Source organism: Hyperolius riggenbachi, chromosome 3 (genome assembly GCF_040937935.1).
Source record: "Hyperolius riggenbachi isolate aHypRig1 chromosome 3, aHypRig1.pri, whole genome shotgun sequence".
In the NCBI taxonomy this organism is placed as follows: domain Eukaryota; kingdom Metazoa; phylum Chordata; class Amphibia; order Anura; family Hyperoliidae; genus Hyperolius; species Hyperolius riggenbachi.
The window spans coordinates 338,744,439-338,769,664 of NC_090648.1; the positions used below are offsets into that span (position 1 = coordinate 338,744,439).

Genomic DNA, 25,226 nt, shown 5'->3' on the forward strand with positions numbered 1-25,226 from the left:
ATCAAGCTGTCATCTTAGTACTGTGCATGTGTAGGGTTGCCAGGTCGGCTGATGGAGAAAAACGGACAGGGGGGGGGGGAGTTAGGGGCGGAGTCAGAAGCGCACTTTTATGTAGAGTGGGGCTAAGCAATGGGCTTTTTAAAAAATGTTTTTTACAGTATTTATATCGCACTGACATCTTCTGCAGCACATTACAGAGTACATAGTCATGTCACTAACTGTCCTCACCAGTACATGCACATAAGAGACCACTTTTCACCAGTAAATGCACATAATAAGAGACCGCTTTTCACCAGTAAATGCACATAATAAGAGACAGCTTTTCACCAGTAAATGCACATAAGAGACAGCTTTTCACCACTAAATGCACATAAGAGACATCTTTTCACCACTAAATGCACATAAGAGACATCTTTTCACTACTAAATGCACATAAGAGACATCTTTTCACCACTAAATGCACATAAGAGACATCTTTTCACCACTAAATGCACATAAGAGACATCTTTTCACCAGTAAATGCACATAAGAGACAGCTTTTCACCAGTAAATGCACATAAGAGACAGCTTTTCACCAGTAAATGCACATAAGAGACAGCTTTTCACCAGTAAATGCACATAAGAGACAGCTTTTCACCAGTAAATGCACATAATAAGAGACAGCTTTTCACCAGTAACTGCACATAATGACAAACAGCCAGTTGTCCCCAGTATATGTAGCCAGGGATATATGTGCCCAGTATATGTAGCCAGAGGTATATGTCCCCAGTATATGTAGGCAGGGGAATATGTCCCCAGTATATATAGCCAGCGGTATATGGGCTCAGTATATGTAGCCAGGGTGTATATGGGCCCAGTATATGTAGGCAGGGGAATATGTCCCCAGTATATATAGCCAGCGGTATATGGGCTCAGTATATGTAGCCAGGGTGTATATGGGCCCAGTATATGTAGCCAGGGTGTATATGGGCCCAGTATATGTAGCCAGGGTGTATATGGGCCCAGTATATGTAGCCAGGGTGTATATGGGCCCAGTATATGTAGCCAGGGTGTATATGGGCCCAGTATATGTAGTCAGGGGGTATATATGCCCAGTATATGTAGCCAGGGTGTATATGGGCCCAGTATATGTAGCCAGGGTGTATATGGGCCCAGTATATTTAGCCAGGGTGTATATGGGCCCAGTATATGTAGCCAGGGTGTATATGGGCCCAGTATATGTAGCCAGGGTGTATATGGGCCCAGTATATGTAGCCAGGGTGTATATGGGCCCAGTATATGTAGCCAGGGTGCGTGTATATGGGCCCAGTATATGTAGCCAGGGTGTATATGGGCCCAGTATATGTAGGCAGGTGTGTGTCCCCCCCCCCCTCCCCAGGAGGGAAGCAGTCAGCGCAGAGAAGAGGGAAGAGGGAAGCGGTGAATAAGGGGGCCATCTCCCCCCCCCTTCGCTCACCTTAGGGTCCTCTCCCTCCCTCGCTGTCTCCTCCGATCGGTGTGTGCGGTGGCTGGCAGAGGGGCGGAACTTACCTTCCGTGTCTCCTCCGTCTGGTGACTGGTCTCGTCGCAGGCGCCGCGCGGGATGAGTTGCCACTACTCTGGTCTGATGCAGACCAGAGCAGCGGCTGCGGCACCAGAACTTCCGGCCGGCGCATGGAGCGACACGGAAGGTAAGTCCCGCCTGCTGCCAAGCGCCACCGCCAGTCAGCCACACACAGATCGGAGGAGACAGCGAGGGACGGAAAGCATCTAAGGTGAGAGAAGGGGGGGAGATGGCCCCCTTCTCCGCCGCTGCCCACCGCTTTCCCTCCACTGCGCTGCTCTCCGCCTGCTACAGGCGGCTGTCAATACTGACATCCGCCGGAAAAGGCATAAAACCGGACATCTTAATTGTCCGGTTTAGCATGCCTTTTTGCACCGGACACAGCGGCCAAAAACCGGACTGTCCGGTCTAAAACCAGACACCTGGCAACCCTATGCATGTGGAATGTCAGCTAAAAATGACAGCCACTGTACCGTTTTACCCTCTGTGCCTATTTCTAAATCTTCATTCTTGCTCTTAAAGTGTACCAGGCAATTATTAAAAAATATAACTTACCTGGGGCTTCCTTCAGCCCCTTTCAGGCTGATTGCTCCCTCGTGACAGCAGTGTGATGGGGTGTGCATGCGACCAGGCGTGTGCAGTACGCCCCGACTGGAGGAAACACCGGGGCAGCTAGCAGAGGATCGCGAGGATGCAAGGGATCGATCAGCCTGAGGGGGCTGCTGAAAGCCCCAGGTATGCATAATTTTTTTTTAATCATCTCGGTTTCCTTTAAAGTGTACCAAAGATGCCCCCCCCCCCCCCCCCCCCAAAAAAAAAAAAACCTTCCCTAGGTAGAAAGAAGCCTCTGCATAGTCCAAAGGCTTCCCATGTCCTCCTCGCCCCCACCGTTGCTACACACCGACCCTCTGAGCATATGCGACAAGAGCTTGTGTACCCACTGTGTATGAGCGTGGCCATACTCGTGCAGATGCAGTTCTGCCACACACGTGCATGAAGAGGAACTTTCAGAGAATCACTGGCAGTGGTCTTGAGGAGGATGTGGAAAGCTTTTGATGGATCCAGAGGCTTCCCTCTTCTTAGAGGCCTGCACGAGTTTGCTTTAAAGAGGAATTGTCAGCCACAAAATCAAATTCCATTTACCCATTGCTCTGTGTTTAATATGCAGCCTGCAACCCTGCATTGCAAGCACTCCAATCTATTCAGAATTGTTTCTGCTGTAATCTTTTCTCAGTCAGCCTGCCTCACTGATTAGCTGAGGGCAGTTCACTGAGCTGCTGAAATCTGATCTATGCTGTGCTCACGTGTTTACAAAGCAAACTAGCTATGGCAGTGCAGTTTCCAGGAAAAAAAAAAGAAATGGAGGAAATGACACTCAATACCACTTACGGCCTGGGACAAATAATCAGCTATTTTGGTTTTCAATATAACCTCTATGCTGATGATGACACCAAAATTTATTGTTCTGCTTCAGACATCTCCACACCACTATCTAAAGTCTCCGATTGTCTATCCGCTGTATTTACATTCAAGAGACTCTGTAACATTAAAAAGATCCCCTGGGGGGTACTCACCTCGGGTGGGGGAAGCCTCCGGATCCTAATGAGGCTTCCCACGCCGTCCTCTGTCCCACGGGGGTCTCGCTGCAGCCCTCCGAACAGCCGGCGACTGTGCCGACTGTCAGTTCAATATTTACCTTTGCTGGCTCCAGCGGGGGGGCTGTGGCGGCTTTCCGTTCCGAACTACACGGAAATACCCGATCTCATTCGGGTCCGCTCTACTGCACAGGCGCAGGACACTTGCGCCTGCGCAGTAGAGCGGACCCGACGGCGATCGGGTATTTCCGTGTAGTTCGGAGCCGACAGCCGTCAGAGCGCCTGCGCAGGAGCCAGGAAGGTAAATATTGACGTCACCGCTGCACGGACTCCACGGAGGGCTGCAGCGAGACCCCTGACGGATGGAGGACGGCGTGGGAAGCCTCATTAGGATCCGGAGGCTTCCCCCACACGAGGTGAGTACCCCCAGGGGATCTTTTCATGTTACAGTTCCTCTTTCATGTCATCCTGCTTCCTCAAACTCAACATGAGCAAAACGGAGATTGTGATATTTCCACCATCACGCTCTGTTCCACCTCCCATAGTCCCAATCAATGTAGATAACACCCCAATAACCTCAACTCCTAAAGCTTGCTGTCTGGGGGTGATTCTGGACTCTGAGCTCTTATTTATACCACATATCAGCACATTAACTACCTCCTGCTACTTCCATCTCAAAAACATCTACAGAATCCGTCCCTTCCTCTCACAAGAGGCAACCAAAATGCTTGTACATGCTCTAATCATCTCCCGCAGGGGCGGACTGACCATTCGGGCACTCAGGCACGGACCGAGGGCCTGTGGTCAGGAGGGGCCCGCCGCCCGCCAGAGAACCCTGAGCAGGAGGGGAGGCAGCCAGTGAAAGAGGGCGATGGGCATAGCAGCGGAGAAAGGGGGAAGTCTCCCCCCCCTTCCCTCACCTTGGGGCCCCCCTTCCTGGCTCTCCCCTCCGGAATGTGTAAGTGTCGCACAGCGGCTGACAGCGGGCAGGGACTTACCGCTGTTACAACCACTGATCTGTGCGCCGCTAGTCTGGTCTTGAGTTGACCAGACTAGCGGCACACAGATCAGTGCTCCCTCCGGTGGCTGTAACAGCGGTAAGTCCCCGCCCGCTGTCAGCCTCTGTGCGACACTTACACATTCCGGAGGGGAGAGCCAGGAAGGGGGGCCCCAAGGTGAGGTCTCCCCTTCTCTGCTGCTCTGCCTATCGCCCTCTTTCACTGTTTTGCGGGAACTTCTGCCAGATTAACTATTTTTGAGGAACTGCTGCTGCCAGATTAAGTGTATTTTGGGAAACAGCTGCCAGATTATGTGTATTTTGGGGGAACCGCTGCCAGATTGTATATAATGGGGGAACCGCTGCTTCCAGATTCTGTGTATTTTGGGGGAACCACTGCTGCTACATGTATTTTTGGTGATCCGCTGCCATATTACGCATATTTTGGGGAGCCGCTGCTTATGTGTATTTGGGGGAACCGCTGCTGCCAGATAACGTCTATTTTGGGGGAATGACTGCCATATTATCTGTATTTTGGAGGAACCTCTGCCAAATTGCATGGATTTTTGGTGAAATGCTGTCAGATTACATGTATTTTGGGGGGAAACACTATGGCAGAGTTCAAACTTCCCTGGCAGACCTTTTACACCACTGCTAAGGTCATGTATATTTTGCCCCACCCATGACCACATTCTGTTGCGTGACCACACCGCGATACTTCACTCGCCGAGACAAGCAGCGCTGAGCGTGGGGAGATGTGACTTGTCCATCAATCAGTCATGTGGGCGGCCGTGCGGGCACGCCCACATGACGTACGGAGCTGAGTGAAGGGAGCGAGGACGGGCCGGGGACAGGCCAGAGAACCTGCGCAGCCGCACTAGCGGCTAAGAACTGCGCAGACGTAGGATTTTTTTAAAGCGGCGATTTTGATCGCAAATTGATAGGGCGACCCTGGGCAGGGTCGGGGCCTGAACTACAGCTTGGATAATGCTAACAGAGGGCCACACAGTGACAGGCCAGGAGCTGATAGTCTGCTATGACCACTGCAATGGCCATAAGGTAATTCACTTTTTTTCGTGTGTTCGCCTCGTAAGTCCTTTAAATAGCGAGCAAGCAGCCGTCCAGCCGACAGTAAGAGGCACGGGCGGGGGATCACTCACCTCTTCCTCGTTCCAGCGTGCACCCCACTGACATCACTTCCTGCAACGCCGCCCACTGTATTGTACGTGGCCGGCGTTGCAGGAAGTGACGTCGGTGGAACGCACGTCGGAACGAGGAAGCGGTGACGCCGGTGAGTGATCCCCCGCCCGTGCCTCTTACTGTCGGCTGGACGGCTGCTTACTCGCTATTTAAAGCTGGAGGGGAGTGCAGATCGGGGGACCCAGGCGAGGGATACCCCCGTCCTGCCCGCTACCCCTCCAGCTCGGTGGCCCCCCACGGGGGGGGAGGGGGGGGGACGACGACAATTTTTCCAAAATTTGCCTCAGGCGGCAAAAAGTCCAGGGCCGCCCCTGCGTGGTACACTTCTGGAGGATCCATAACAACTTTTTGTTTTTGAATCGCCTCAGGCCTACACCGGTACCATTGATATCCGACTGATTCAATAATTTGAGCAAATCTGCTAGAAAACAATCCCCCAATATGCTGAAGATCTGAATTTGGTCAAATCAGTTGATCGTACCAGAGAGAAGATATTGCTCAATGGCAGATGGGGTCCAGTGTCAGAGTGTTGAACTGCATCAAATAGTAGATACATTTTTAATAGATTTTCATGGTGAAATCTACTAAAAAAAATTAAAATGCAATGTGTGGAGGGATTCGATCAGATAGATCTCCCTGATCTTTTGGCAATATCGACTAGTCTATGGCTAGACTAAATTTGTCTAAAATCCAAGAAACGGTACGTGGCCACTTTAAAATCGCACTATAACGGCTGTAGTGTACTCAAAAGGGTGTGCCACTCGATTGAGAATTATGATAATGAAACACGCCCCTCGGTGGTTGCATCAGCCAGCCTGTAGGAGACCGGCATAGAGGCTGCTACTGTAGTCCTTCGCATGGAATCGTGTTGACACTGACAGATGGGCGTGTTTAGGTATCGGCACTACAAAGAAGATGAGGACTAGGCATGTTTTACTACAATAGCCTTGCTGAGACGTGGTATGGTGGGAGTGTCTGTTTTAGCAGCAAATGGGCGTGGCGTTAGTGTAAAAGGCGTGATCGAGTCTCGCAGGGTCCTCCTCGCTTGCAAAGAACTGCAGCAGCTCTGCTGGCTCTATGTCTGCTGTGTGATTCTCTGACGCTTTGCTGACCACTTGCTAAAAAATGCTGTGGGCTGCCAATCAGTTCATCAGGAAGTTCTCCACCGCAACAGTGAGTAAGCTGGCACTAAAGTGGCATGATCATCCATCATTTATATGCTTTCTGCCCTGGACATACTTGCCATGTGGCAGAATGGGTCTGAGCTAGTGCCTGAATGGAATACTGTGGGGATTGCAATTGCATGCCATATTACCTTTTAGGCGTAGAATAAATAAGATAACTCATCTTGAACAGTTGTCATAACAGTCACCATATGATAGATGAAGGTGCCAATATTTTCTGTGCAGACAGGTAAGTGCTGGCAGTGGGCATGTGAGGGGATGGAGAATTATGTATACTGTTATCTGACACTAAGTTACTTACATTCTGCTGTGCATGGGGATAATTATAGACCCGATCCAGCGTGGCAAATCATCCATGCAGTATTTTGCTTTGACATTCATGGCTTTTGGCTGCTGCTGCCTGGTCACGTATTAACGTAAAGAGTACTATTCACAGTGTTAGCATTACATCAGCAGAAAGCATATTGCTAGTTCTATTGTGTGCTTACTGTAGACAGCAGTGGATGGGGTTACTGTAAACACACGGTGATGTGATAGGCTAGCTGCTGAGAGCCACCTCTTCCAGAAAAATAAAGAGTAATGTTTTATAAATAAAATATTTATTTATTGACATTTCCTCAAATAACACAAGGTGACAATGGCTGCTACTCTAGTGTCACAGTACTAGAATCCCAGTTCAGTTTGTTTTAATACTACTTGTATGGAGGTTTTATGTTCTTCCTGTATTTGTTGGGTTTTCTCCACGCTCCTGTTTCCTTGTACATAATGCTAGGTACTCACCATGCAATTTCCCGTCAGATCGATGGGTCGAACCGATAATCTCTGACATGTTCACTCTGCTCTGGATTGATAACAGCATCGATTTTTAGATCACTACTGCAAAAAAACTGATCCCATTGGTGATCAGGAGCAGATCGAACATGTTGGAAATGATCGGTTTGACCTGGTGATTGCATGGTGTGTACCAAGCATAAGACACACTGCTGAAAAATCGTTCAAGCGATCAGAAATTCTGATCGGACGAAAAATCGTTCACTACACCATCAACTAACTAATCATTGCTTTCTATCTATCACGACCACCAAGAAAATCCAAATTTTCGTTCGCCGAAAATTCATTCGGGCGACATTTTTTTTCACTCGTTCATAATCGATTGTGTCCACCAATGGAGATTATTTACAACCAATCCAATCAGAATTTCTGATCGCTTGGACGATTTTTCGCTAGGAATTGGACCGTTAGTGGCCAGCTTTAGGCTGATTGGCTTTCTCCTAAGGAATTAGCCCTAAACTGTAGCAGGCCAGGTAGCAGATTATGACTGGGGTACACACACAACCAATGCGGTGTGTCAAGTAGCCACTGTTCTCCTTAGCTGCACATGCCTATTGCATCTTACTGGAAATAGTGCTTTATAACATTAGCTCATATATTCAATAGAAAGAGTGATTTAGAAGCTTTAATTAGAAGTATTGGTGTATTATCCTAATTCTAATTAAGCAGTAAATCTCTGTTCTTACTAGTAGCAAAATTATTTTTGTACCTTTTTTTTTCCCCTGACATAACAGCTGCATATTGGCAGAGCAAAACTGAAAGTGAGGCTTGGAGGAATTCTGCGATGGTGGTAGCCAGAAAACAACTAGGAGTAAAGGGGTCAAAGGGGCGTATTCACTGAAGAACAACATGTGTTCTTCCTAGAAAGTTAACAGACCTCTTATCCAGTGACAGATCCCACAGTGACATACCACTCAGGGACATACCCATGTAACATATCCCTCAGTGACACATTTTATTTACATTCCTGGCAGGCAGCCCAACAGCATTTCTTCATGCAGCCTCTGTGTTTCTCCTGTGACTTTCTTGCCTTACTTGCAATCAGCTCATTGTACCCTCCGTGATTGGCAAGTTTATGGGAGGACGAAAGAAAGAGAGAAGCCGGTGGCCAAAGTCAATGCAAGGCAAAGGATAGTGGTGGACAGTATCAGGAGGGGGGCAGGAAAGGTGGCAGTGACAGGAAGGGGATGAATGCTGCTACACATCACTGATGCAGATGTCATGCACTGGTTGGGGTTAGTGTAAGGTTGTTGGAGACGGGGTGGTGGCAAAAATACTGAGAGTTCATTTTGGTGATGATATACCTATGCCACAATCATTTAATGCCAAACTGATAGTACTGTACCTAAAACCTGCCCACACTGTAAAACCTAGTTTATCTAGTTCCTCTTAAAATACAGTGGCTTGCAAAAGTATTTGGCCCCCTTGAAGTTTTCCACATTTTGCCACATTACTGCCACAAACAAGACGCAATTTTATTGGAATTCCACGTAAAAGACCAATACAAAGTGGTGAACATGTGAGAAGTGGAACGAAAATCATACATGATTCCAAACATTTTTTACAAATAAATAACTGCAAAGTGGGGTGTGCGTAATTATTCAACCCCCTTTGGTCTGAGTGCAGTCAGTTGCCAGTAGACATTAGCTGATGAGTGCTAATGACTAAATAGAGTGCACCTGTATGTAATCTAATGTCAGTACAAATACAGCTGCTCTGTGATGACCTCAAAGGTTGTCTAAGAGAATATTGAGAGCAACAACACCATAAAGTCCAAAGAACACGCCAGACAGGTCAGGGTTAAAGTTATTGAGAAATTTAAAGCAGACTTAGGCTAGAAAAAGATTTCCAAAGCCTTGAACATCCCACGGAGCACTGTTCAAGCGATCATTCAGAAATTGAAGGAGTATGGCACAACTGTAAACCTACCAAGACAAGGCCGTCTACCTAAACTCACAGGCCGAACAAGGAGAGTGCTGATCAGAAATGCAGTCAAGAGGCCCATGGTGACTCTGGACGAGCTGCAGAGATCTACAGTTCAGGTGGGGAAATTTGTCTATAGGACAACTATTAGTCGTGCACTGCGCAAAGTTGGCCTTTATGGAAGAGTGGCAAGAAGAAAGCCATTGTTAACAGAAAAGCATAAGAAGTCCCGTTTGCAGTTTGCCACAAGCCATGTGGGGGACACAGCAAGCATGTGGAAGGAGGTGCTCTGGTCAGATGAGACCAAAACGGAACTTTTGGGCCAAAATGCAAAACACTATGTGTGGCGGAAAACTAAGACTGCAAATCACTCTGAACACACCATCCCCACTGTCAAATATGGTGGTGGCAGTATCATTCTCTGGGGGTGCTTCTCTTCAGCAGGGACAGGGAAGCTGGTCAGAGTTGATGGGAAGATGGATGGAGCCAAATACAGGGCAATCTTGGAAGAAAACCTCTTGGAGTCTGCAAAAGACTTGAGACTGGGGCGAAGGTTCACCTTCCAGCAGGACAACGCCCCTAAATATGAAGCCAGGGCAACAATGGAATGGATTAAAACAAAACATATTCATGTGTTAGAATGGCCCAGTCAAAGCCCAGATCTAAATCCAATCGAGAATCTGTGGCAAGATCTGAAAACTGCTGTTCACAAACGCTGTCCATCTAATTTGACTGAGCTGGAGCTGTTTTTCAAAGAAGAATGGGCAAGAATTTCAGTCTCTAGATGTGCAAAGCTGGTAGAGACATACACTAAAAGACTGGCAGCTGTAATTGCAGCAAAAAAGGTGGTTCTACAAAGTATTGACTCAGGGGGCTGAATAATTACGCACACCCCACTTTGCAGTTATTTATTTGTAAAAGATGTTTGGAATCATGTATGATTTTTGTTCCACTTCTCACTTTGTATTGGTCTTTCACGTGAAATTTCAATAAAATTGATTGATGTTTGTGGCAGTAATGTGACAAAATGTGGAAAACTTCAAGGGGACCGAATACTTTTGCAAGCCACTGTATTCTAGCCACTAACATTTGTCTAAAGTGATATTCCGCTCTTGTTGACTAAAAATTCAAAAACACAACAAAGTCCTTCAGTTCATATCCAGGAGGATTTATTTAAATATTACGGTAGTTCAGATGTGTGCTGAGGTGCCAGTTTTCAGAGTATTATAGGTGTACTCCTCCAGAGGTGAATACATTCTGCTGTGTGCAGCTAATTACACATGCAGGTCGAGGGGAGTTATTAAAGCATTAACTATCACTCTGCTTTTCATACATAGAAAAACAATGCTATTTAAATACTTGGGCCATTTAAAGTGGACCCAAATTAAAAATACAAGATTTCAGAAATAAAATCTAATTTCTAAATTATAATAATAAATAGCAGCCTTTTTTCAGATGTATGATGACAAATATAAACTATTTTACATTTATTGGAGGAACCTCTCCCTTTCATATTGCCGGTAAATAATCCGGCAAACTGGTGGAGTAGATAGTTTCCAGCAAAGGAGGAATTGCTAATGGCTGCCACCTGTATAACCCTAGTTATGAAAAGAGAAGGGTGAAAAGCATGCACTGAAATGCTCATAGGCTTGAAGGAGTGTTTATTTATCTTTGTATGTGTCTGAGTGGTGCAACTAAATATTTTGAATTAAAAAAAATGTTTGGTTTGGGTCTGCTTTTTAAATGGAACCTGAAGTGAGTGGACTCATGTTTATCAATGGGCTAGTTTTTTCGCGTGCAGAAAAAAACCTGACATTCTGCAGAATAGTTTTGTACATTTTGTTGGTTTTCTCTATCAATTACATTAGCTGTTGTGAAAAAAATGCATGCATTTTTCTGCATACAAACACTCATGGGCCCATATGCAATTAACTTTTTTTCCCTAGTTATCTCCTAGGAGATAATTTTCATCTTCTCTTTAAAATAACTTTTCAGCATTTTACAATTGAAAAGTTACCCAAAAGTTTGTGAAAAAGTACTATTAAAATTATTTTGAATATTTTCTTGCTTACTGATTGTTTCAAATGCCTTTTTATGACAAGCTGGGGTAATATCATATAGGAGAAAACTTTGGAGAAAAACTGAATTAAATATGGGCCATGCTGTGCAGAAAACGTATACAGAAAAACGCATGCAAAAAACTGAAAGACAAGTGTGTCCCCTGCTAGTAGTTTTTTTTGTAACAAAGGTAGAATTTCACTTTGAGTTATACTTTAGTAATCTGAAAAATAATGCTTTTAGTTCTTGGGATTAGCAAGCTTCTACAAGTGTTGTTATGTGCATACACTATAGTTCCTGGCTCTTGGCAGGCATGCTGAGCCAAAGAATCAACCACTCCTAGATAGACACTTTGTGAGCAATAGCTGTCCAAACTATTTATATAATTTTCATTATAGGAAGGCTTTCCATATCTGCTTTATTTGCCCTTTATTTGGTGACGATTAGTAGGCCGTGCATAATGTTTTCTGTGTCCTCATCACTGCACTCGTCAGTGTAGGGAACGCTAACATCTGTGCTCAGAGGGATCTGCACCTGGTACCCTGCTATAATTACATCCAAGCTTGAGATGGAAACCCAAGCAGAAATAATGTTTCTTTTTTTTTTTTTTTTTTTTTTTTGCCACTTACTACTATTTACAGTAGCAGTAAAAAGTATATGAACCCTTTGAAATTATATGGATTTCTGCACAAATTGGTCATAAAATGTGATCTGATCTTCATCTACTGTTAGTCACAACAATAGACAATTACAATCTGCTAAAACTAATACCGCACAAATAATTAAATGTTTCCATGTTTTTATTGAACACACCATGTAAACATTCACAGTGCAGGTGGAAAAAGTATGTGAATCCTTGGATTTTATAACTGGTTGAACCTCCTTTGGCAGCAATAACTTCAACCAATCGTTTCCCGGAGTTGCAGATCAGATGTGCACAACGGTCAGAAGTCATTTTTGACCTCTTTACAGAACTGTTTCAAATTCAGCATTATTCTTGGGATGTGTGGTGTAAATCGCTTCCTTGACATCATGCCACAACATCTCAATCAGGATGAGGTCAGGACTCTGACTGGGCCACTCCAGAAGGCGCATTTTCTTCTGTATAAGCCATTCTTTTATACATTATCCATTTTCTATAGCCTAGGTTCTCAACATGTGGTATGTGTATCCCAGGGAGTGTTTGAATTTCCCATGGTCAATCCATATTAATATATTGTGATACAAGACAAGACAAATAACATTTATATTGAGCTTTTCTTCTGGCGGAGAAGCACATGAACTGCAGCTACTATGTTGCGCTCTATAGGAACTAGCAGTGTTAGGGAGTTTAGCCTAAAGGCTCGTACCTAGCTTGCAATTTTGTCCACAGTTCTTCCGACAATCAGTGATTTTCTGAGTGAGGGGCGATCATTTCCACGATCTCGCAATCTGGGTATGAGTGAATGATGCTTTACAGGGCGCGGTGATAACGACCACATGGCCACATGACAGTGGACAGCATTATTACTGGTACTAACACCAGCAGAGTACTGCATGTTGCACAATTAGCCTGACATGGGTACATGGGTAAACTTAGCTATGGGAAAGCGTGTTAGGCAATCCTAATACGCATTACCATACCAATGCTCTGGTTACCCGTGTCATGCTAATTGCCAGACCCGGATTTAAATCCCAGTAGCCTATAGGCACAGATGTCCTGGCACCCTAGACTTCACCATCCATGAATCTACAAACCCTTGCCAAACCGCACCACAAGTCTGCTGCCTGGCCCAGCAGTCACTTCTCCCTTACTTCCTTTTCCCGCCATAGGTAGCTACAGGTGTTCATTAGCATTCAGTCACCAGAGGTACCCTCAGTATTAGGTTGCCCCTCACTAAAGGCAGATCTCATCAGTGGAATGCCGAGAGCAGGGTAAGTAACTTCCCATTTACACTCTCATCAGGACTCTGCATAGGGAATGAGAGAGTGCGGCACTGGTGGAGCAAAGTGAGCAGCCTTTCTCACATCAGGCGCCTGTAGGCACGTGCTTTATGGTAAATCCAGCCCTGCTAATTGCGCAGTATTAAAGGGGAACTGAAGAGAGCGGTATATGGAGGCTGTCATGTTTATTTCCTTTTAAGCAATACCAGTTGCCTGGCAGCCCTGCTGATCATCTGCCTCTAATACTATTAACCATAGCCCCTGAACAAGCATTCAGCAGATCAGGTGTTTCAGTGGTTCAGACTTTAAAGTCAGATCTGACAAGACTAGCTGCATGCTTGTTTCTGGTTTTATGCAGATACTACTGCAGAGAAATAGACCAGCAAGGCTGTCAGGCAACTGGTATTGATTAAAAGGAAATAAACATGACAGCCTCCATATAGCTCTCTCTTCAGTTCCCCTTTAATGGCGATCAGCCCATTGGTGATGTGCATTTATGACAAAGCAAAAAATCAGCGCCAAGGGTATCAATAGTTCGATGGAGACAGGCGGCAAGGAGACAGGCGGCACTTTTTATACTTTCTTACTGGTTGTGGACCAGCATACAAGCACAATATTGTTTCGGGGCTCCCATTGCTTGGGCCCCGTATGTAAGTTTTATTGAATTTTACTTTTCTTTTATGGCTATGTGCTATGGTTTTTAATAAACGGGTTACACTTAGATCTACCGTTTATTTGCATGTTTTACTGGCTCTGATTTTCGGGATGGTGTACCCGAACTAATATAAGGATATCTGGAAGTCTTGGATCCTGGGTGGGTCCTGGTCCCTTTTTCCACTGAATGTGAGACATACAACCTTATAACGTGGGTTGTCAGCAGTTGGTAAGCTCCCTCTAATCCTTTGGGTGACAGTCTACCACTTGGATATGAGAATTTATGACCACATTGGTGAAAAACGATTGATTGTGAAACAGTGGATTCACTTACGATCTGCGCTGACTTTTTAATTAGTTTTTAGATGTGCATTTATGACCACCAGCAGTACCCATAGTGCTTCCCATGGGAAAGGGAAGAGATTTGTTTCTCCCCCTTGCAGTGCACCCATACATTGATGACCGTCTGTCTCTGGTCATTAACGCATACTGTGGCTGGGGGACAGGCAGGGCTGTGGAGTCGGTTCAAAAATCTTCCGACTCCAACTCCGACTCCGACTCCTCAGTTTATGAAACCACGACTCCAACTCTGACTCCGGGTAACCAAAATGGCCCCGACTCCGTCTCCTTAGTCTAATATTTAATAGGGGTGTGGATTTTGTACAAAAATCACCAGACTCCGACTCCAGACTCCGACTACTCAGTTTATGAAACCATGACTCCAACTCCGACTCCGGGTGCCTAAAATTGCCCCGACTGTGACTCCTCGACTCTGACTCCAACTCCGACTCCACAGCCCTGGGGACAGGGCTACTATGCCCACCTAATACTGTTTTCTTTTTCTTACGATAGAGGGGAGTATACCATACTCTCGGCACCTTGGACAGGGCTGTGGAGTTGGAGTTGGTGGTTTCATGAACTGAGGAGTTGGAGTCTGAGATGATGTTTGTACAAAATCCACAGCCCTGGTAAGTAGCAGTTGGAGCCATTTTGGGTACCTGGAGTCTGAGTCTGAGTCGGTGGTTCCATAAACTGAGGAGTTGGAGTCAGATGATTTTAGTACTGACTCTACGGCCCTGACCTTGGAACGCTTCTGCTCTGTGCTAACCAAACTTGAAGGTTCAAGCGGCTGCATCACCTAACTGGCTGCGCTGTCTCTATTTGCATTGACTAATGCTGGGCATACACGGCTCGAGAATACGTCGGTATCAAGCCAGCAGCTCAATGCCGGCGCGTCACCGCTCGTTCGCACGTGCGCACGGATTGATTCCCACTCGTCCCCGTGGGCGCTGCTAATCAGCGTTTCGTTTTCTCCCATTGTTCTCCCCGCCGGTATCAAGCGCAGAATCGATCCGACGGGGTATCGGACAGGTTGAATATTATCAATCGAGCCATCAGCGGCTCGATTGATAATATAAAACGAGCCGTGTATGCCCAGCATTACACGTGAAAATAATCTTCCATTCATTCAATGGATTAAACATGAAGGAAAGGTCCATAGAGGTGCAATAACCAGCCGTCATTTATGTGCTGATTATAGTGGCCTCTTTAGCGCATCATCATGCGTGTGCAGAGGGCTATATTTCTGAGGAAGGAGTGTTGTAGCACAGATGTGGGAGAAGACATTGTAGCTGTGCCCTGAAATACTCCTATTACCCAGTTTATTCTGCCTATAAGGAATGGTAATAAAACTCCATGAATGACTGCACAGCAGTGCTTTCCACTGAATGACTGTACCTGTTGCCTGGAGTTGCTGTTAAAGTGATGGCATTGGTTTTGTATTGTTTACAGATCTATTATCAGAACAAACTAAGGATTGCTGTCATTGGTCAGAGTGTATTTGGTCAAGAAGTGTATAATAACCTGCGGAAAGAAGGACATAAATTAGTGGGTGTCTTCACAGTCCCAGACAAGGATGGGAAGGCAGATCCTTTAGGTAAGATTTTATTACGGGTACATACCTTGAAAGATACAAATATACCAAAATAATAATAATAAACAGCTGTGATATGCTGTAATCTGTTTTTTCTGTTACTTAACTGTATTTTATTTTGCTGAATATCAGGTCAAAATTCCCCAATGTGATTGTCTACTGCACTTCTGAATTGTGAAAACTGATGCTAGCAGATCCTCAGGAGTGCCCCTTCTGCTAATATTGTTTTAAAAAAGCCTTTCACTTTTTCAGGTTTCTTTGACAGCAGTTTTAATATTTTATAGTTTTATGAGTCTTATCATGGTAGGAGGGGGGGGGGGGGCAGTCAGCTCAAACCCGAGCTGAAAACAAAAATTTACAGGATAATTCATTGTATGTGTAGTACTAAATATAACTTTTCTGTAGTCTTGTATTTTTATATTCAGCATGACTCAAGTAATAATGTCATACTTGCTTGTTTGCACGTAATTTGATGTGCTTAGAACAGAGGGGACCACAAAGCGGTCCCCACGCAAATAAGAGTGCCATGAGGTGTGATTTGGTGGCAGTGAAGATGTTCAGATGCAGCCTCAAGTCCCTTTCAGGCCTTGTTCACAGTGCTCAGTTGCATTTCAGAATAATTCTGCATGTCAACTCACTGCCAATATAATATTATGGGGCTGTTTACAGTACTGTGTTGTAACTGATCACGTTATGCTAACTTGGTGCGTGCAGGTTTTGTACTAAAGTCTATGTCCAGTCTGCATTGCAGTTCACACTCATTATGATGCATTATAACGCATGCGTTTTGCAACTGACTACTGTTAATCTAGCCTAAGGGCTGGAACCCACAAGAGCGGTTTTGTGAGCATTTCTGGAGCAATTCAAAACACTAGCGTTTTGCCAAAACGCTCAGCTAATGTTAATGGATGGGGCAACTTCCACTGGAGCGATTGCGCTTCCTGAAATTGCAAACGCAGGACATGCAGCATTTTGGGAGCGTTAGCGCTTCAATGTTAAGTATATCATCGCTGGCGTAATCGTTCATCAAAACCTGCACGGAGCGATTTTGCTAGCGTTTTAAAGTTACTGCAGACTGTAACAAAATTAAAATTAATTGAAAGGACCAATCAGACTTTAAATCGCTAATCGCTACACAACCGCTGGCAAATTGATACACTTTTTAAAAACGCTCCCTAAAATGCTCATGAAATCACTTACAAACTGCTCATACAAAACGCTAGCGCTTGCGATTAGCGATTGCGTTTTGCAGTGGGTTCCAGGCCTTAGGCTGGGTTCACAGTGCTTAGCTGCATTGCAGAATAATTCTGCATGTCAGCTAACTGCCCATACCATTCTATGGGCTTGTTCATATTACTGCGTTCTAATGCATCATGTTATTCTAACTTGCTGCATATAGGCACGTGTTAAAATGTGTGTGAACTGCAACTGAGACTGGACATAGACTTTAATACAAATCCTGCATGCAGGAAGAAAGAATAACGCAATCCATTACTGCGAACAGACCCATAGAATTGTATGGGTAGTAAGTTGACATGCAGAATTTTTCTGCAACGCAACTGAGCACTGTGAACCTAGCTTGAGGCCTCTTTCACAGTGCGACGTTAAAGTCGCAAGTTAGAAAATGTTTCAACGCAGATTAACGCACAGCAATACTAAGTTTGTGCGACATTCACAGTGCACACGTTGCATCTGTGTGTAACGTGTAGCGTTATTAGAAAGTGCTGCATGCAGTGCGTTACGCACGTTATTAGCTGCGTTGGACTGTTTGCACATGCTCAGTAATGACTTGGAAGCATACTTTTCATTTCCTGTATGCTCTACTGCAGTGTTTCTCAACATGTTGTTGGTATGTACCCCTTTTAAAGTCCTGTACTCACCAAGTACCCCCTAGCATAGGAAACATTATCACAAGTACCCCTTGACAAATATATATTTAATTGTAGTACATGATAAATGGTTCTAAACAATTTCCAAGCATTTACTATTGCTTTTAATTAGCTAACACACAAATTTGGTGTTGTTTAAATAAGATTTATCATTCTCTAAAACTCTACATTTCTTATTCTTGGTTAAGTGTATCAAGCCTGAGTACCCCCTGGAACCATCAGAAGGACCCCGTGGGGTACGCGTACCACACGTTGAGAACCTATGCTCTACTGTATGCGACGATAACGGGGCATTAAGTTGCGTTGCGACTTTTTTGGGGCGTTGCGTTGTAATTTGCATTTCGAATTTAACGTCACATCAAAACGCAACGTCCTACTGTGAAAGAGGCCTAAAGCTTTATAATGCGTGCATTATACAATTGAACACTGTCAACCCAGCCTATTAATAAAATGCATTTTAAGCCACCAGCAAGCAAGAAAAGAATAATTCTGACAGTACTTGTTTACCGACTCTTTGGTATTTTCTAATCACAGAGTGCTGAAAAAGTTATTTTAAACAGAAGATTAAAAATTATCTCCTAGTAGAAAACTTAGGAAAAAAGTGAATTGAAAAAAGGCCTGTATCGCTGTCTGCACTTGTTACACTTTAATTGTCTTAGTACTCCATAATGGCGCTATGATCTGTTTTTGTACTAATTCTACCTCTCTCTCTCTTTTTCCATCTTCCAGCCGCGGCTGCAGAAAAGGATGGTACACCGGTATTTAAATTCCCTCGATGGAGGGTGAAAGGAAAGTCTATTTCAGATGTAGTAGATGCCTACAAATCTGTTGGAGCTGAGCTCAACGTTCTCCCATTTTGCTCACAGTTTATTCCTATGGATGTAATAGATCATCCCAAACATGGATCTATAATCTACCACCCCTCCATTCTTCCTCGTCACAGAGGAGCTTCCGCTATAAATTGGTGAGTAAGGATGGTTGGAAATGCTGATTTCCGATTATGCAGAAAAAAACGATTTCCCCAATGGTGATTACCCATTCTTCCTTTCTGTTTTCCGATTTCTAAGTAGTGGCCAAACACCTCCGAGTTGATTTTGTATCCTCTGACTGGTCCAGTGCTTCCGAGTTCTCTGATTAGACTAAAATTACCGAGTTGCAGTAATGCGATATCTCCTCAGAAATCCGATTTCCAAGGAGTCATTTTTTTGCATTCTCTGATTGGCCAAATACTTCTGAAATGAATCTGCATCCTCTGATTGGTCCAGTGCTTCCGAATTCTGTGATTGGGCTAAAATTACTGAGTTGCAGTAATGTGGTATTTCCACAGATCGGAAATGTGAAAATGTCATTGTATAGCTCCTATCCCACATTGCTTCCCCACCTAAATAGAAAAAGCTTGGGCCCTTGTAGTGTCACTGATATCATGGGGATGGTGCTGACTTGCTTCCATTGAGAAGCCACACCTTTCTAGTAACTGACGGCTAAGGGAGTAGAGGTCAATCACTAGGAAGTGTTCAATTGCAGTTTCCTGCTACACAGCGCTCACAATAAAGGATATCATATAACCAAACAGTCAGCAGCTTAATATACAATCAAATATAGGGCAACAGACTCATAGGCTAAAATAACTCTCATTTAGCTGGTAACAGCAATTACTTCAAACTACGCACCAACTTAAAAGTCCCAATGTCCCAATAGTAGTGTCCTTTAGGGTCTGGATGCAAGTGCCAGCAGCTTCACTAAACAGATTGTAAAACAATAAGCCGTCCCTATTCGGGCTCAGACTGCGCTGAAGTCCCAGGACGAATCAGTCAGTTATGTAGAAGTCTGTGTGAGTTATTTCAGGTTGAGAAAGTGGTGTTTGTATATCATGTTCACTAACCTTTATATATCACAGGACTTTGATTCATGGAGACAAAAAGGCTGGGTTTACTGTCTTCTGGGCTGATGACGGATTGGATACAGGTCCTATTCTGCTCCAGAAAGTGTGTGATGTAGAACCCAACGATACAGTGGATTCCCTTTACAACAGATTCCTGTTTCCTGAAGGGATCAAAGGCATGGTAAGTTTTGGTAACCAGCAAAGCAGAAGCCCACCGTATCCTCAGGTATATCCTATTTATTGCCGCTCAGCAAAATCTTCACGCTTACTAAGCATGGAGTTTGGCGTTGCTTCCCAATGTCAGGTACCCATGTGAGCACTTGGGGTCCAGCTATGCTCTTATTTTGATCATTGGGGGCACAGAAATTGTGATCACTATATTCAGTTTGAAATCTAGGTAGTTAAAAGACTAATTTTATAAAGAGACAGTCGCTGGATAGTGTACTGGTCAAGGGCTCTGCCTCTGACATAGAAGACCTGGGTTCAAATCTTGGCTCTCAGTAAGCCAGCACCTACTCAGTAAGGAGTTTGTGGGAAAGACTCCCTAACACTGCTACTTCCTACTGAGTGCACTCTAGTGGCTGCTTCTCGAGCACTTTGAGTCCAAAAGGAGAAAAATGCTATATTATTATAGTACACCTGCTGTCAGTGGACTGTGCAGTGCTGTCTTCTTACAGAAGGCAAAATCATGTGACTACAACCCAGAGAAAATAGAAAGTTTAGAAAAAAATGTTTAAAAATGGAACGTCTATGCCACAAAATACAGGTTTTGTTGCTTAATCACACCCTCTCGTAAAAAACAGCCAAGGCAGTTTTCTGCCCTTACAAATACTTTCAAGAGATTATGTCATGGGTGAAAGAGAGGTCACTTAGAAGGGTTCAGTAGGAGTGGCCTGACAGGTAATATGCTTCTGTCTATGCCCTTGAGCCAGCCTATCACAGAAAGAGAAAGGAGAAGTGAAGAGAGAGATGTAGAAGAGGGTAAGCCACTGCATGATGCCTTCCAGAGCTGCCGTAGTGCTTCACTGTTGTTTAAAGCAGACCTAAACTCTTGCACAAGAGAAAAATTAAACAGAGAATTCCACCCTGTGTGTGTTTAAGTGATCAACCTGTCTAATTCTCCCTTATCTGAAAGTAATGAGCCAGTGTAATTTGAGTTGTAAGCTCTGTCTGATCTGTGCTGAGGTGTGCTAATATATAAACAAGGGAGGTTAACTCTTTCTGTGCTCCCTTAAACCAGGAAGTAGACACTGCAGGTTTAGTTTAGTTCTGTAAGCTGTAAGAAATAAATGTTTTTCTCTAAAGGTTATTATGCTGCTGCTTATTTTTTTCTTTGAGCAAAGAGGAAGTTCTGGGTTTAGGTCAGGTTTAATACTAAATACTAAAATTAGTTGTTGCTGCACATGGTAAAAAAGAGGAAAAACAGTCATAGTAGATGTCATCCTGGATTTTTTTCATCCAGTACGAAAAGGCCACAGGAAAATCAAGCTTTGGAAAATGCAGGAAGATGTGGTGCAGGAAAAGGATGTCACATCACTCTCACAATTTAGGATACAATACTCCTTTCAACACCTGTCTTACTTACAGTTCTCCACTTTATTGAAACGTATTGATAAAAATTCATAGCATACAGTAGTTAGAGGTTCCAACTAAGAAAGATGATGCGTTTCTGACTCCTAAAGGTCCTTAGTCACAACTCAGACTTTCTTATGTGGAAGAGGTAAGTTGTGCATGGTATGGTACTTGGCTAGCTTTAGTTCTTTGTGTTGAAATGCATAAAATATGTCAAGTGTAAATGGAACACCTTGATATGTGATCTCTTTGTTAGGTGGAAGCTGTGCAGTTGATTGCAGATGGGAAAGCACCTCATATAGACCAGCCTGAAGATGGGGCCACCTATGAAGGAATCCAGAAGAAAGAAAACGCTAAGGTAAATGCCTAGAACTTGTGAAGATGACCACAATCTTTAATGCAACTGGCCAAAAACTAACTGCACAAACCATCATATAATGCCAAGTGGCAATGGAACCTGCAGCTGGTAGCAGCCTTGTTGATAGCTACTAGAGGTCAGTGTTGGGAAATGAGAGAAAATCTGTTTCTTCAGGATAAAAATAAATGAGATTCCATCTCACAACAGTGACCTGTGGGTATAATTACACACTATGGATTCCCCCAACAAAAATGTCATGCTCCCTTCCTCTGGGTCATATTGCCACACCAAGTATGGCTACCTTAACCCCCCTCATTCTACCCTTAGCAAGTGCAGCAAACCCCTACAACAAGTGTGGTGATCTGGTCATCATAACTCTCTCCCCCCCACCCTACCTCCCAATAACAAGTGATGCCAGCATCTTCTCCCTGCTTTCCCCCTTTGACATGTCTGGCCAGCACGAATTCTCCTCCCAATCCATAGCAAAGTGGATGCATAACTCCCCCCTCATCCCCATATTAAGTGTATCTAGTACAACTCCCCTTCCCCAACAACAATTGTGGCCAGAATAATGCCCCTCCATAACGTGGTCAATATAATTACCCTCTCCCGACAACAAGTGTGGCCAGTGTAAAACTCCCTCCCTCCCCCCATAGCATGAGTGGCCAAGACAACACCCCACCATTTCTCCCATGTGTATCCAGCAGAACATCTCTGTTACATCCCTTCACTTCATATTGTCATATCTGAGGAGTGAAAGAATGTTTCTCAGGAGAAAGCATATTAAATGTCTGGTACTGTAGGATGGACAAGCCACACATAAACCAGGGACTGTAATTTCACTTTTGTTGTTGGACTTCAGTAGCAGTTTAAAAATAATTTGGAGGAGACATGTGCTGGCAAATAAACATGGTTATTAACTCTTTTCTTTGTAGTGACTCTGCAGAGTGTTAGGCTCTGTGCACACTTATGCCGGACCACATGCAGCCAGCAGGAACTGATGGTCTGGCTGCAGCCCGGGGCAGATACGTTACCCCCATAGGCTATGTGGCGAACGCATCCGCCTGCACGGGATTATCGCAGATAATTTATAACAGAAGTGCGGTCCGCTTTCAGCATGACAAGTGTTAACGGTTCCCATTTATTAAATATGAGCTGTTCACTGTCTGTTTACTGATGACCAGAAAATGGACAAAAAAATGTCCGTTCTCCGCTCAAGTGGGAACAGAGCCTTATTCAAATTGTGTAATGTAAAAGCACTGGATGGGCAAGATTGAACAAATACAAATAGCTGGTGGAATAGTCTGAACATACTGTAGATTTTGATAAGATCTGGTCTTTATTTTGGCCTCTCACAAGGACTGCACACCATATGGCAATCCATATGGGCCAGTTTTCACTACAGAGCCACGGCCGTTTATGATTCGGCTGTGGCTCCCGTAGTGCTGTTAAGCGGCAGCCTGAATCGGCCTTCTGCAGCAATAGCATGCTGTCCAGATACGCACAGTAGTGCAATCTGGATGGCAAAGCCATTGAAAAGATAGGAGCCCCTCTTGCCTGCGGGGAAACACTGCAGATTCATGCTGAATTGGGCACTAGAGGAAACGGGCCCTATCTTGCCATGCATAGGAATCTTCACAGTTCATACGTTTTATCTAAAGCTTTTTAGCTGTAGATAAGACTCAGTGACAAGCTATACTCAGGGCTGTGGAGTCAGTAAAAAAATCATCTGACTCCGACTCTTTAGTTTATGATACCACCGACTCCAACTGCTTCACTCCGACTTCTCCAATTTACATAAAACAATCTTGTTGCAAAGTACAGCTAACAGATCTGTACAAAATTTGACTCTTTTTAAAGGACACCTGAACCGAGAGAGATATGGAGGCTGCCATATTTATTTCCTCTTAAAGCGAGTACTGTAGATACAAATTAAACACATGTTTTCACTTACTTGGGGCTTCCTCAAGCCCCCAGCAGCGTCCTGTCCCGCGCTGCTCCTCGACGAGCCTCCGTTCTCCCGCCGCCAGCTACTTTCGGTTCTGCCGCTGGGCCACTGCGCCTGCGCAGCTCTGGCCACGCGTATCCTTTCTTTGCGTTCCCCGCTATTGCAGAGGGGAATGCAAAGAAAGGATACACTTGGCAGGGCTGCGCTGGCCTCGACTTACAAGTCGAGGTACGGAATGGAGCGGAGACTCGTGGAGACTCGGTGCGGGACAGGACGGCTGCTGGGGGGTTGCAGAAGCCCCAGGCAAGTGAAACAATGTGTTTAATTTGTATCTACAGTTCCGCTTTAAACGATACCAGTTGCCTGGCCATCGTGCTTATTCTCTGCCTGTAATACTTTTAGCCATAGACCCTGAACAAGAATGCAGATCAGATGTTTCTGACCAAAGTCTAACTGGATTAATCGCATGCTTGTTTCAGGGGCGGGTTTCAGATACATTGCAGCCAAAGAGATCAGCAGGATTGCCAGGCAGCTGGCATTGTTTAAATGGAAATAAATATGGCAACTTCCATATCCTTTTCAGTTCAGGTGTCCTTTAAATATGCTCCTAAATAAACTTAATAAAATAAAGACTGTGTCTCTCCCTTGCTCTCTCTAATGGTGCCCACTAAGGATACCATCTTTTTTGTCAAATCTTACCAAATCTATGTAGTAAAAGGGTAAACCGAGTGAATATATGTTGAAAAGATATTTTAGGTTGTCCCTCATAATCCATAGAAAAGATAAGACTAGAAAAAAAGACTATCATTAGTTGGGAACCTTCATCTATGAAATATCTAGTTATTTACTGTGTCTATCTCTCTGTTGGTTGGTCAGTCTTTCTCAGTGTCCAGCTTTGCCACAGTTTTGCAAACGATCGGTGTAAATGTTATGGATGACTTGATAGAAATTTAATTGTTTGTAGATTTCATGGGACAACTCTGCAGAGGCCATTCACGACTGGATCCGTGGACATGATAAAGTACCTGGAGCTTGGACTGTCATAAATGACCAGGTAAGTGAGCTAGAGACATATAACTCTTTCATGCTGATGTTGGCCTTCATGGAAAGTTACCTGATCCTACAATATTACAGTCATTAAACTACTTTGTGGTATGATTATTTCTAGATTTTAGGGTCTAAAAGCTGTTCAATTTTTTTGCATGCTTTTAGACCCTAAAACCACAAAATAATCATGCTGCTAGAGAGCCTGCACTGACTTACTTCCCTAGGATCTAGCGCTGCAGTTCTTTCTCAGTCCTTCGGGCTACGCTGTAACCCTGTAGTGAGATCGCCGGCTGTTTTCATAATAACAGACGGCGATTTCACCAATCCAGAGCCTCCAAGGACAAAAAGGAGAATGGCTGCTGGCATCTGCACCCCGGGGGAGGTGAGTTGAAACGCCCACTGCGCACTTTACTCTGCAGTAACCTCGTGGCCGCTAACACAAGTCAGGCTTACGGTTACCACTCTCAGCTGCAGATTTCTAGTCCCGAGCCTGACTTGGGGTACTGCGAAGGAGTTTAACCACTTCAGCCCACAGGACATTTTACACTTACCGCCAAGAGCCATTTTCACCTGTCAGCAGTCCTCCCATTCATTTGGCCATAACTTTATCACTCCTTACACCCTGATTGGGGTCATGTCCATTCAATCCAGGCACTGCAGTTGGCTCAGGGAACACTTGTTCCCCTCCA

The 25,226-nt window shown here is 44.6% G+C and overlaps 1 protein-coding gene across 2 annotated transcripts in view; it reads left to right on the forward strand.

The window, feature by feature from the left end:
* Positions 1-6,389: 6,389 nt before the first annotated feature.
* The window catches only part of ALDH1L2 (aldehyde dehydrogenase 1 family member L2), a 72,315-nt gene continuing 53,478 nt past the window's right edge, over positions 6,390-25,226 (forward strand). For both annotated transcript variants that reach the window (XR_011030459.1, XM_068276911.1), the window contains exons 1-6: positions 6,390-6,508; positions 15,700-15,844; positions 18,460-18,694; positions 19,628-19,793; positions 21,441-21,542; positions 24,455-24,544. Coding sequence is in view for 1 of the 2 variants with exons in the window: in XM_068276911.1 (XP_068133012.1) it covers positions 6,461-6,508; positions 15,700-15,844; positions 18,460-18,694; positions 19,628-19,793; positions 21,441-21,542; positions 24,455-24,544 (786 nt within the window). In the remaining variant the exon portion in view is untranslated. The remainder of the gene's footprint in view (positions 6,509-15,699; positions 15,845-18,459; positions 18,695-19,627; positions 19,794-21,440; positions 21,543-24,454; positions 24,545-25,226) is intronic.